This window comes from Protopterus annectens, chromosome 16.part0 (genome assembly GCF_019279795.1).
Source record: "Protopterus annectens isolate FY-2018-M chromosome 16.part0, PAN1.0, whole genome shotgun sequence".
In the NCBI taxonomy this organism is placed as follows: Eukaryota; Metazoa; Chordata; order Ceratodontiformes; family Protopteridae; genus Protopterus; species Protopterus annectens.
This window is the reverse complement of record NC_056750.1, coordinates 811,174,984-811,188,136: the sequence shown is the minus strand read 5'-3', so window position 1 is coordinate 811,188,136 and position 13,153 is coordinate 811,174,984. Positions and strand designations below refer to the sequence as shown.

Genomic DNA, 13,153 nt, shown 5'->3' with positions numbered 1-13,153 from the left:
ATTTGGTGTGGGATGGGTAATTTAGCCATTATATTAGTTTTATAGAGTGGAAGACTCATGAGAGGTAAGTATGTGTGAACAGGTAAGGAGATACATCAACAGGAGTGGTAACAAGGAGGGATGGGAGGTCAGGTAATAACAGGTGAGGTGTTGAGACAAGAAGGGGTGGGAGTGTTAATGAGTCGAAGTGTTAGATTGGAGCAGATGTGATGGGGTGTGGCTTTAGAGGAATAAATGTAGGAGTACTGGGGGCGGGTGAGAATTGGGGGCAGGGTAGGAGAGCAGAGTGAGCCCGCAGGGCGAACAGAGCGGGTAGAGACAAGTGAGTGTAACAGGAGAACAATCAGTGGAATGCTGACTGATAAAGTAAGTTAAGTTAAGGTAGTTGAAGAGTGAAATAAGAAGAAGAGTGGAAGGTTTCCAAGGAGGATAGTGGGAGAGTACAGTAAAGCAAGAGGTGTAAGAAAGAATAGTAACAAGGTGAGGACAGTAGTCTGTAAAAAAGTATTTCCTGGGAATTTGGGATAGTCGAAAGATAGGGACTATATAAGGGTGCCACCTAGTGCCCAGGAACTGGTATTACAACAGTAGTAATTTCAGGGAAAGGCTGGTCTAGGTCTGAAAAAGGACGCTCAGTTTGGCTAGGGAAGGTAGTGAAATGCAGACAGGGGCTGTATTAAACTATAGGTTACAGAGGGGGTACGGCTGTTGGCTGACCAGGCTATGAAGCTTTTTCTTACATAAGTGAGGAACAAGCATACTATGAATAAGCTTTACAGCAAGTATGAGAAACACACATACTTTTTTCCTTCCTTTGGTAGAAGAGCACAGCTGATAAGTTGGGAAGGGTCCTTTGTTGCCAGGAGGGTTCTTAACCCTGTTGGAGCATAAGCCAGCTGGAGTGCTGTGAGCAGTCAGAAAAGAACAAGGCAGCAAGCAAAGAGAGAGAAGAAACAAAAACCTTAGTAAGGTAGTGCAGTCACAAATGCCCAAACATATCCATAAACTTCCACAATTATACATATATTTCCAAAGCAGGTTTAGAACAGTAAAGGATAAAAACATTCATCTATGAAACAGTTATAGAACAATATTAGATGCTGTAGGATAATTGACAATTACTTTGGTCTGAATCTATTAGCAGTACATTTGTATAGTCAGAGCATGGTTAATTAACACACTGAATGTTACTGTCCCACATACAACCGCAGCTAAGATACATCTTTCTCTACACTGGTATATATATAAACAGAAAAGACACTATGCTAGAGCTGACAAAATGTAACAGTCATAAGTACAGGTACTATAAAGCAGTTACTGTATGTATTAAAAAACAGTACAAGTGCTATTAAAGCAGTTTCTGTATGTATTAAAAAACAGTTTTATCATTCACTTGTTTATCCGGCAATGGCTCGCTGCGGACACATTGCATGGACATGCCATAAATGATTTCTGTTTAGCTGCAGTAATATAAACCACAAGCTTAGAAAGTTTGTAGGATTATAGTTATAAAATATCTAAACCATGGCAGAGGTTGAAGGTTATGGCTATAAAGTATCTAGACTGTTGCATAACCTGTTTATTTGCTTCTGTCTGCCTAGTTGAGCTAAGGCAGTTAAGAGTTACACACTATGCATTTGAACAGGCCTGGGCATTTAGAAGTTGCCCCACGTGTGTGTCTAAAGGCTATGCGGTGTCTGGTAAACACGCATATTGAGCAGGCAATACAACATAATTAAAGAATTGCTTCTGTGTCCGCTTGTGTTGCCTGCAAAGAAAAGCAGGTATAAGTAGGTTCTGAGCGAGGTTATGCCTGTGCAAGCAAGAAAAGTAATATAGCTTAAATTAGATTATGGCTACAGTTAGTAAAGCTTTCTACTTATTCCCTACTTAAAGTTGCACCACGTGTGCGGCTGAAGTGCATGCGTTGTCTGCTAAATGCGCATACCGAGCAGGTAGTGAATAAAAGTAATGGTTACTCTTGTGTCTACTCGTGTTGCCAGGAGTGCAGGCTGGTATACTTAGGTTTTGAGTGAGGGTAAGCCTGTACAGGGAATAAATGTTATGCAGCAGTTCACTAGTTCCCCATTTAGAAAGAGGAGTGCAAATAGCGTTCAAAAGGTCTGTTTTGTTAAGGCTTGTAAGGTTGCTGCGGCACTACATACAAGTGTCACAGAGCAAGAAAAAGTCAAATAACTTACTGCCCCGTACCAGAGCTAAGCTTGCGTTTGGTAATTTTGCACCCCCGATTATCCACAGCGTTCACAACGGACAACACATACACACACACACACACACACACACACACACACACACACACACACACACACACACACCTATTTTCTCTTTTAAACTAGATCCTCCAAGTAGAAAATTTTTAACCTGACAAAGTCTTGACAAATGAAAACTGAAAAAAGAACTAGCAATGCATGTGGAGTAGATTTCTTACAATCTGAAACATGACTTTTCTGTTACAACTCAAGCAGTGGACACCTGCAGACATCAAAGCATTCTATGCGCTCAAAAGTGAATTCACACAAAATACAAGGAAAATCTATGGCACCTCTTACCTGTGTGTGTTTGTGTACATGTATATGCATATATATATATATATATATATATATATATATACACATAAGTATATTCACACACACACACATATATATATATATATATAGTTATATTCATATATTATATATGTATATAGTTATATATGTATATTTATATATATATTTATATACATATATATATTTATATATATATATATATTTAATATTTATATATATATATATTTATATATATATTTATATATGTTTATATTTATATATAGATATATATTTATATATATAAATATTTATATTTATATATATATATATATATTTATATATGGGTCTCCATTACGTAATTGAAGAAACACTTCTTCGAATACATAACAATCGACACCAAAAGACCAAAATCTTAAAACTGCGAACGGCTACGTCTGCAAATTTTTTTCCTAATGAAAAAATTTGCGGGGCCATAAACACAACACACACACACACACTTCAAATCTAATTTAAGTGGGGGGCCTTAACCCCCACACTCCCCCTAACTAAATATACCAATTCCGAGATCGCTCTACGTTAGGGAAAAGAGTAAACCCTGGAAACGGCCAACTGAATTTTTTCCCTAAGAAAAAATTTGTGGATGTGGCCATTAGCGGTTTTGGGATTTCGGTCTTTTGGTGTTGATTATTACGTATTTGAAGAAGTGTCTCTTCGATTATGTAATATATATATATATATATATATATATATATATATATATATATATAGAAAAGCCACCTTCAACCCTTCAAAGCAGCAACTGTTTGAAAAAAAAATAGCTATGGGTCGCATGTAATGATTTTTTTTAAGTGCAAGATCGCAGTACAGTGGGGATCAGGGAATATACCCTTTCCACACTATAGTATGATCTCGGATTTGATATATATATATATAATTAGCAGGGGGGGTGGTTTGCAGGGGGGCTTGCCTCCCGCAAAAAAATAATTTTTTCCCCTAATCTTTTTGATTCAAATTCTTTTAGTGCCATGACAAGCGTTTGTCGTTTTGATACTTTGACCATGTGTCCATACATTTACGTATGTAGGTGCCCACTGAATTACGTCGACACACCACAATGTCAACAGCTGACTGATCGACCACACTTGGTTGAAATAAGCAAACAGTCAACAGGTGTGATACATTGACAATCTCCGGATGGGAGAATATTCCCTTTCCTTGGGGACTGTGCAATCTTGGAATTAGTATACATAATTAGGAAGTGTGGTGCTGCGGTAGCGTTGTTGCCTCACAGTAAGACGTTGTCCTGTTCGATTCTCAGCTAGAGCGTCTTCTGTGTGGAGACATGCATGAATGGGCGTACCTTCGTTGAAGGTTGTACGTCAGAGCTGGCAACTCGGCACGTAAAAATCTACTGCCAATCATTAGCGGACCGGAGTTCCGCTGTGCCGACCCCTAACCGGGAAAAGCCGAAAGACCCAACAACAACAACAATTAGGAAGTGTGGGGGTGCAGGGGGGAGCTTGCCCCTCAGCAAAAAAAAAAAAAAAAAAAAAATTTTTTTTTTTGCTTTTGGTTGCATGTGGTTGAGAATGTTCCTTGCGCATGAGAAGCTCACTGTCGGCAGTTCCACTGTCAACCTTTTGTGGTCGACATTCTTGCCATCAACATTGTAGTGTGTCAAGGTAATCCAGTAATCCCATATGCATTTATTAAATTCCAGTGTTCACACAATTTTTGTCTTCAAATTTCACTATACAAAATCATTGTCTGATACACACACTTCAACATATTTCCATGATCTCATGTTATATTAAAACAAACATGATCTAACAGAAAAGTTGGTTTCTCAGTCTCTACTAACTTTTTCTCCCAGACAACTCAGCATAGACAAACATATTTAACAACTCAAATACTGCCTAATCTCCTTGCTACACCCCAAGACTGTGGAGTCCCCTGTTTCCAGCAGCTTAGGAACAATTTCATGAGTTATGACATACTCTACCATCAACACATGGCATGCAAGAGGTTACAGCAATGCTACTGTCCTCTTACCATAATCTACAACACTAAGCAGAAATGTTGACTGAGAAAGTTAAATAGGGTTGTTACCTTTTCAGATGTTGAAAGTAGGGCAAGTTTTATGGAAATGTGTATTTTTGCAAGGAAAAACACACATAATCAGTGCAAAGGAGTGGCCTTCATTTTATCATCAACATAAATGCTCACTTATATAATGTGTTCCTGTTCTTTCATATCATACTAAGGTGTTTCAGATCCACATTTATTGTTTTATGCAACTATTAGAGAAAACGTATGATTTTTTTTGCTATAAAATCTCAGGTGATTTGCCATTGTTCATGTTTTTCCTCATCCAGGGCTCTACAGCCCAAACAGGGTCAGTCCTGTGTAAAGAAGGCCAAATGGTAAATGTAAAATTCTTTTTTGTGAGCCCATGTTAACATCCACTACTTTCTGGACTAATTTTTTTTGGTTATAATCCTAAATCCTTTTTACTGGTTCAGAAATTAACTTAACTGCAGGTGCATTTGTGTGTGTCTGTGTGTGTGTGTGTGTGTGTGTGTGTGTGTGTGTGTGTGTGTGAGAGAGAGAGAGAGAGAGAGACACAGAGAGTCAGCCACGCATAGCCGGCCTTAGGCATAGGCCAACTAGGCGGCCACCTCGGGCGCCGGTGTGGCAGAGGTGCTTTTCCAGTATTTATTTGGTGTAGGTAGATCAGGATGGGGGCACCAGATGGTGTGATAGGGGGCACCATGGAGCTCTTTTGCCTAGGGCACCAGTTGACCTAAGGCCGCTCCTGCCACACACACCCCTTTTTTAATATTTTCCAGGTGTCATCCAAGGATCCTGAAGGATCAGTGCCGGGGCCTTTACATTTCACATTTCTTATTAAATCTTTTCACTAATGTCTGGCAAATCTTACAGCAGTCTTATATGTATAGAGTCTAGATACCTTCAGAGTAAATTTAAATGTCAGTATAATGAATCAAGACCTGTTATAAACACACCGGCAAAGTTCAGACAGAAAATTTACACCTAACTGATACAAAAATAAATCAGTAACATTTCATACCACTTCCAGCTGGCATGCTGGTATCCATTACTTAGTAAACGCAGAAACTAGTAAATCTGTAAGAACGTAGGGCACATATTGACCCAAGCTTTTAATTTTTCTCACATGTAAATTCTGCTCACAATCAAACAAACAACTGAAGTTACATTCAAGCATCTGCAGATTTCTTTCTGGAAGTAAGAGAGCAAATTGAAAGGTAAGTTAGCAAAATGCACATTTTTTCAAAACTAGAAGTTCAAAACAGGTTGCTTAATATGGGGACAATCATCTTTCCCTGAAGTACAGTGACCTCAGAGTTAATTATATTAATTAATGTAGTACAAAGAAAAAAGGACCCTGGTTGTGGAAGTGGGGAAGGGGGATATCCACCACAGGAAATACAACTTGACACATGTTGTGCCTTTTTTCCAACAAAACTATCTTTAACGACGTGTCATCTGTACTAGGGCTCTTCTGAGAAGCCACAGCATGAATAATCAACAATGTTCTTTTACATTAACATAAATACAATAAAATATCTAATTCTATTAAACGGCAGGTGTTGCTTGGAATTTCTTCAGTACACTTAAAATTTGCTCAGAACATCTCAAGTTGTTCATTATGGCTGTCATAGTTGGCCAGGGTGGCATGAGCCACCACAAATCTTTATTACACCATTCTGTTTTGTGTTTTTTAAATACCTTACTTGCTCAACCATGTACACTGCATATAACACTGGCTGGAGCCACTGTGCTAACCATTTATTCTCCTACACAGAGGTCCAGATTTGTGGTGGTCTCTCAGACTTTGTTCTTGTGGATCAGTAGTAATGAGTCACTCTACTTGACAGTAACCTACTTTACAACAACTGTCTGACCACTGCTGTATGTGTTACACTTTTTCTTGCTAAAGAGTTCCCAAACTCCCTCAGAGGGTTATAATTCAGCTGCTTGAAATCAGTCTGCAAAGGTATGTTAACTCAAGCATGGCTCCTTATTTGATAGCGACTGATCACTACTTGATATAGAAATTGTCTTTTTCCCTTACAACTATTTATTCTTTCTCTGAGGTTGCACTGACTTGAAGAAAGAGTAACAAAGTTGTTTATTATTTTTGTGGTTTATGCTTCTTCTATGAATGTGGAGTCTGCATGTCCTCCCCACGGTTGGGTAGCGTGGCGTTCGAAAGACATGTGTAAACTGGCTGCCTTCGTTGAAGGTTGGGCGTCGAGCTGGCACCTCGGCATTCGTGAAAATCTACTGCCAATCATTAGCGGACCGAAGTTCCGCTGTGGCGACCCCTAACCAGGAAAAGCCGAAAGCCAAACAACAACAACATGCTCCTTCTATGAATCAGAGTAACATCAGGGTCAAGACTATAAGGACACTTGCACTACTGTGTTGGTAGTATCATTCTTTGGAAATCTATTCCTGTGCAAGTAATTATGTTTAAATATTATGTGTATTCGAGGGAACACTTGTGAGAAATAAAGGCACGACAGTTGTGTTTCCAGGATTTGCAGTTTTGGTACTACAGCAGAAACATCTAAGAGAACAGTTCATGTTACTGACCTTTCTTTTCAAACACCAACTTTGTAACCTCCGTCCTCTCCTTGTACGGGGGTTACCTCCCGTTCCCAACCAAGGGTCCTTCCTTTCTTTTTACATATGCCTGAAACTAACCTCTTTATTCACAACTAAAAGTCCTCAATTGCTGAAATTGTCATCCCTGTTTTTGACCAAGGCCTTGAAATGCCTTTAGCATTCATTTGAGAAAAACGTCTGACCTCTCTGTTTTTGTTGCTAGACTATAACAGCTTCTTTCCTGCAAAATTATTTGCAGCAAGCTGTTCTTTCTTTTATTTACATTTTACTGAAAATGTATGTGGACTTCATTACATAGGGCTCCTTGCGCCATGACCTAGTTACAGAATAATCAAAGTAAATTAGCACAATAAAAGTAATAACTAGATGCCAACAAAACAGGTTATTCAAATAACACTACACTAACCAAGTAACCAAAGATATAAATAAGTTATCCACAGCTATAATATATATTTCTTACAAATCTTCAGTAAAGTCCTATACATAGATAACCAGAGAAAACCAAGCTATGTGCTACAGTGTGATGTAAACCAGTGTTCCCCAAAGTATGACACTCATACCACTGGTAATATGTAAGATTATTTTGGTGGCACACAAACATCCATTCTTTTCCCAGTGACCCGCTTTATCCTTTACAGGATCACAAGGATATTACAGACTTAGCCCACAACTAATGGGTGAAAGGCACTGAAACCACAAATAAACAAGCATATTTAACATTTCTGTTCTTTGTTTTGATGTGCATAACATTTACGACTTTCCAGCTGGTGTATGCGTGACCAGATACACCACAATTATGTCACAACTTGTCACGCATCACCTAGTCTGCTCTCTCACTGCAAGGAGTAGCTATTAGCTGTTGCACCGTGTTTATCTGTTGAAGCCATCATGAATGAGTGGTTAAATATAGGATTTCAGTATGACTGTTCGCAATATAAATGGTGATTACTTTTAATATTACATTTTAAATGCACTTAGTGAGTAAAAAAGGGCCACTTTCTGAAACACAAATAAATAAAAACTCAGTAGGTAAAAACTATATAATATGTAATTTGACAATTAAAACTGATAATGTTTAATATTGCTAGTATAAAACTATCATTGCAAAAGCAACAGTATGAAATTTACTTTTTAAATCTATTTAAAAAATTGGCTTGTTTTCAAGTAAATAACACACTAAGCTGTACTCAACCGAGACAAAAGCTCGTGAGAAAACAATGCTACACATTGTTTTACATTTTATATATGTGCTTAATTAGATCATACATGAGATTATGACAATGTATATGTCATAATAATTCCAGTGTATACATACTAAATTTAGTGCTCTGTAACATTTACTCAAATAATAAACAATGAGGTTTTATATTCTTGGTCAATTAACACTAAAAACATTGCTACTGAATGATGTTGGAAAAAAAACATCTAGGGAAAGTCACTCTACTGTTAAGATAAAATAATAATCCAAGAAATTTACAGTATTTTAGTATATGTAAAAGTGAGGGGCAGTTACTAAGATTCAACAGTTTAAAGATATGTACCTACACGTAGCACAGCACTATGGGTAACAGGAAGGCTACCAACCCATTCACAAGGTAAGGCTTTGTTCCCTTCCTGCTGACTGTGGCATGAAAAAGCAGATTTGGTGTGAGAAGGTCTGCAATTTCAGAATGACTTCATAAGAAATAAAATGGATCAGCATATTTAAGGGTAACAGAAACTATTCCTTTCCACATGGTATATCTGATTTCTTGAGCAAGTGCATAATTTTACTAACGAAAAATGTTGGCAAAATATTTTAACTGTTTCAGGCTGCGTTCCAAAAGAAGAGTTAAATGCCTACACTGATGAACAACAAACCCATAGCCTAACCCGATAGATAGGTAAAACATTATTTATGTGCAATATGTCCTCGTTATTTACATAACTCTCTGCATACCTCACTTTATACGTCTCTATCTGCTATGAAAAACTGTAAACTGTAAGTTTATGGTATATATTGGTGATGGTTACGTTTTACAGTACAGTGCCTCTTTTATTTATTTATAGTACTGTTTTTTATATATCCTTAAATTTCTACTGAGTCTGTTCCTGTTGTTGTATTTGTTTTGTTTCTGCTGTAAAAAAAGCTTTCAATTTTTTACTTTATTTATTTGTAGTATCTTATTTTGATTTTTACTATTTTAATTTTTATTAATTTAATCTTTCTTTCTCCTGTAAACTGTCATTCTTATAGTACGAGCCTGACTATTGAAATTTCATGCAGTGATACACACTTTTTTCCTCTGTGTTGATCTGTATGACAGTAAAGTTTACTTTGACTTTATGAATTAGCTTTTATGTATTTTATTTTTGATTGACTGGGTTATCCCCCCTGTAGGCAGCAAACATCCACACATGCTGTTTTGCTGAAATTTATATTTAATTAATTTAGCCTTCCCTTCTGTCTAATATCCATCAGCATGACACCGAACAGCTGCATTTGTGTATCGGTCTTATATCAGCTTCAGCATCAATCAACGTCTGTGACAACTCTTATGCTGATATGATTTTATACATTTAGTCTGACTCAGAACTTTTCTAAGGTTATGTACTGTTACATGTGCTTTTATACCCCATATGACCTGAGACATGGCTGAAATCAGTCCATGAGGTGCAGACCACCTACTTATTTAAGAAATAAATACATGCATAATTTTACTTTCCGCTTCTGTTGCCAGTTTGTGCAGAGAAGCAATGATACCTAACCTGCTATCTAACATGGGGGGCATGTGACATAAGCTGGTGTGGAGTGGGGGGCTATACACCTGTGCATGTGTGGTAGGAGACATCGTGTTATATGCTTGTTAACAATCGGTAGCTAAATTTCAAATTTACTTTCACGTCACCTTCTGCCTTTGTGAGTGGGAGCTTCTAGGTGTATGAACTTTTACTGGTGTCAACCTTTACAGGTCAGATTCAGCACTTTCTGCAGTATTTAAAGAGCACATAGAAAACACATTCTCTCAAAACAATCAAGAATTTACTAATGTATCTCCCGTTCCTACCTGCCCTACCAATCAGTTACAGCTGCCTATATCAGGACTCTTATGAGTAGATGGTAACACATAAAAGGCCCATAATTCTTCCACGCAGAGGTAAATGAATCCTGTTTGACTCGCACATTACCATGAGATATAGGATCGTAGTGATTAATAACATCAACAATGACAACAAATAAATTTAATTTTATGCTATATGCTACTTACTATTTTGATACCGCCCAAGTAGTAAGTAGGAGTGTTGGCAAAATAGCAATAGCATTTACCCTACAGACACAAGATACTGATTTTTTTTTCTCGAATCATGTAATTAGCTACGCTTACAATGGCCCGCGAGGGCAGCTAGCCTGGCACTAACCCATCCATGACCCCACACGCATGCCTAGTTTGAGCCTTAGATTAAGGTTACCACCTGAGGCGTTTTTTAGATAAACCAGATTCTGATTCTTCTCCAGGATAACCCACACCTTCAGTGTAAGCAAACGACGACGTCTTACTGTTGTATAAAGGTAGTTGTTCATATTTATCGCATTTCATGGTGTATAAAGTTGCTTCAGAAAAGGCATGGCTGTTTCCGACGACAAATTGATGAACAGTATTAAATTTGCGACATAAACTTGCACGTCGTTTTTAGTGCTTTCTTAGAAAACAATACTCAAAAATGGGGGCTGTCATGATAAAAGAGACATGTGGTAACCATATGTTCGCAAGTTATTTTATTAATAATCCTCCCCCATACTTGTCAACTTCTGTGTACAAAAATTCTGGACAAAACCAAAAGTAATGGGGGGACCAAAATCCCCCAAATGAGTAACTCATTTAAATTGCTCTTATAAACCTACAGGCTTTGCATTAGCAGTGTGAAAAAACTAAGATGTCTATGATTATTTAGTGGCTGCAGAGCTCACTAATTCACCGGGGGGGGGGGGTTTCAAGACACAGAACGAATGTAAGTTACAAAAATCTGGGCATTTGTTAAATTATGGGCTGAACAGAACCACCTGCAATCAGGGAACAAAGTGCATGTTTTCTACTTTTTTGTAAACTTTAGACTATGGGATACCCTCCCTACCATTCCAATACACATGCCCGGTATGCTCCATACAACCGTGGGCAGTCCTGTGCACTGTCACAGGTGAGCCATCTAACTATGTGAAAGACAATGGAAACCCTTGTACTACTCCAAGTTAGTTCGTTGTTAATTACCCGCACATCTGTTGCCCTCCGGTCCAGAGGTTTCACCCGGTGAGTTTTGCACATCCCTTCGATGGCACAGTGTGAGCAGACACGATGATCTTCGGTGTAACAAAACCAGCTGAGGTCCTCTTCGTGTACTGGACATCGCTCTGACTCGGAACCAGGACCCGCGGGCTCTGCTTCATCATCCGAGCTCGAGCTGCGACCTCCCGGTGACTGAGCGCTGCCCCTCTCACGTGCTACGGAATTCAAATCGTTATCGTTTAGCTGACGGTGTAAATCCTGACCCCGGCCACGATACGGACTCCCCCGCTCCAAGCCACCTGATGGCACCTCTGACTGCTCCATGGCTTCGGCAGGTGTCACTTCTCTTCCTGATTGACAGGTGACGCTGCCCGGTGCTACCGGGGGCACCGCAACACTAGTCACCAGATCGGGCACTGCGTAGTACTCCAGCGGGGTACTTTCCGACATGTTTTGGCGACGAAGGGTCTGGGGTGGATGCCAGCAGCAACAAGAGCCTGTGGATTAACTTAAAAGGAGGAACCACCTTCCCTACACCTGCAGCAGTACTAGTGCGGAAATGAGCAACAGGTCTTAAAATAAAGGTCAAAGGGAGGAGAGAGAGAGAGAAAAGAGCCCAACATTTACAACGTAGTGTACTTTTAACTGATTTGCATCATGGGGTGGAAGTCTGCAATAAATGTTTAACAACATGAGTTACTGTCAGAAAAGTGGCAGTGAAAAGCACAGGTGAAATAAGGCTTAAACTAAAGGTCGTAAAATCGTTGTGTAAACAAAACAGAGAAAGTAACACTTATGCAGAGCACTGCAGCAATACATACAGTAACATTTTTTGTCTGCACACCTGAATGTTGATTTATTTAGAAACTAGACACTTTACACACTGCTAACCCAGTCCAACCTTCAGGTGTGCAGACAAAAATGTTATTGAATATATTGCTGCAGTGCATTCATTAAAGTCACTAAATAATGACGTACATTTGAGTTTCAGACTTCACATCTTTTAAAAAAATGCATGCTAACACAAATTTTGTTAGTCTAACAGCTTCCTGACTTTATATGACCAATATTTAAAATATGTCCCTACTTTTGGGCCTTTATACTTCCCCCATTACTTTAGGCTTTGCCCACATTTCTTGTGCTAAAAGGTTGGGCAGTATGATTTCACATCTACACTGCAATTTTCATTTTTTTCCTTCTGTTCTTCATCACTCAAGAACACTGATATTTGTATGTGGTCTATTTTGGTCAAAAAATAATCAAATACCTTTAACGGTTCATTTTTTTAAAGTAAGAGACAGACACTCTGTTAGAAGTAGCATTTTGGGGAAAACAGGAATAAACTGGTTTGAGCAGGCTAAAAAAGAAATGCATCACAAACCCGAAGTTAGAAAATAATGACAGACATTTGAGTTTCTTTGTCTAGATTTCTTGATGTAAGAGGTTGAGAGGTATGCTAAATCAGCTACTTCAAGACAACTTACTAACCCCTTCCCAACATGGATTCAGGGCAGCTCATAGCACTACAACTGCCCCCTAGCTTTTCTGGATAGTATAATTCAGGCCAGAGATAACTATAAGCTAGTTCCTCCTTCTTTTTAGACCTCTCAAAAGCTTTGAGTTGGTCTCTTATTCCAAACTACTCACAAAAGTGACTATTTTGGGTCTGGC

General features: G+C 38.6%; 1 protein-coding gene across 1 annotated transcript in view; it reads right to left on the bottom strand.

The window, feature by feature from the left end:
- The window catches only part of BSPRY (B-box and SPRY domain containing), a 634,270-nt gene extending 622,230 nt beyond the window's left edge, over positions 1-12,040 (bottom strand). Inside the window, exon 1 of the mRNA XM_044058655.1 lies at positions 11,468-12,040. Coding sequence (XP_043914590.1) covers positions 11,468-11,932 — 465 coding nt within the window. The 5' untranslated portion in view covers positions 11,933-12,040. The remainder of the gene's footprint in view (positions 1-11,467) is intronic.
- Between the last annotated feature and the right edge of the window lie 1,113 nt (positions 12,041-13,153).